This window comes from Etheostoma spectabile, chromosome 13, assembly GCF_008692095.1.
Source record: "Etheostoma spectabile isolate EspeVRDwgs_2016 chromosome 13, UIUC_Espe_1.0, whole genome shotgun sequence".
NCBI lineage: Eukaryota > Metazoa > Chordata > Actinopteri > Perciformes > Percidae > Etheostoma > Etheostoma spectabile.
Window position 1 is genome coordinate 9,613,271 of NC_045745.1, and position 782 is coordinate 9,614,052.

Sequence of the window (782 nt, forward strand, 5' to 3'; positions counted from 1 at the left end):
TTGCACATGCACATAAAAAGGGGGTGTGGGGAGAAGAGGTGAGAGAAGCGTGAAGAGGGGAGTTGAAAAGGTGGTGAGATCTCCGCCGGCAGAATCCGACGTTCAAATGTCTCAGTTTTTCCTTGACAGGTGCATAAATCCAGTTTAGTTTTTATGAATGGACGTTCATGTTATATAAACATAATTGGCTAGATTCAGCGCTAACCTTGGTGTATGCAACATACAGGTCTCTAGCAGCTAGCGCTAGATAGAGGGAGGGAGGGGCGAGCTAGCCTCCGTTTAGATTGACAATACTTCGAATGTCAACAAGAAGTGATGTCACCCAACGTCGCCTAGAGCACCTTTTAAACGTAGAGTTTTTTAAAGTGTCCGCCGTTATCAACAGCCATGACACATTTACGTGACACAGAGACTACAACACGTTTTCCTTCCCTGCAGCTGGCGTGGCACCCACAAAAAGAAGGATCCTTGTCTTTTGGAACGGACGACGGCAAAGTTGGTATCTACGATGTCTTCTCTAACAGGTGAGTCATTATTACTATTAAAAGCTTTGTATGGTTTTAATGGTGAAGTTATGTAAGTTTCCAACACTACGTCCCACCAGTGCACATCAACCAATTCACTGTAGTTTCATACCTGATAGTTTTGAACCCCCTGCTGTTTCTTAAAGGTCCCATGGCATGGAAACCTCACTTTATGAGGTACTTTAACGTTAATATGAGTTCCCCCAGACTGCCTATGGTCCCCCAGTGGCTAGAAATGGTGTTAGGTGTAAACCGAGC

General features: G+C 44.8%; 1 protein-coding gene across 1 annotated transcript in view; it reads left to right on the forward strand.

Moving 5' to 3' along the window:
• The window catches only part of gemin5 (gem (nuclear organelle) associated protein 5), a 26,236-nt gene that overhangs the window by 8,811 nt on the left and 16,643 nt on the right, over nucleotides 1–782 (forward strand). The window contains 1 exon segment of the mRNA XM_032534669.1: nucleotides 439–524. Within this exon segment, the coding sequence (XP_032390560.1) occupies nucleotides 439–524 (86 nt within the window).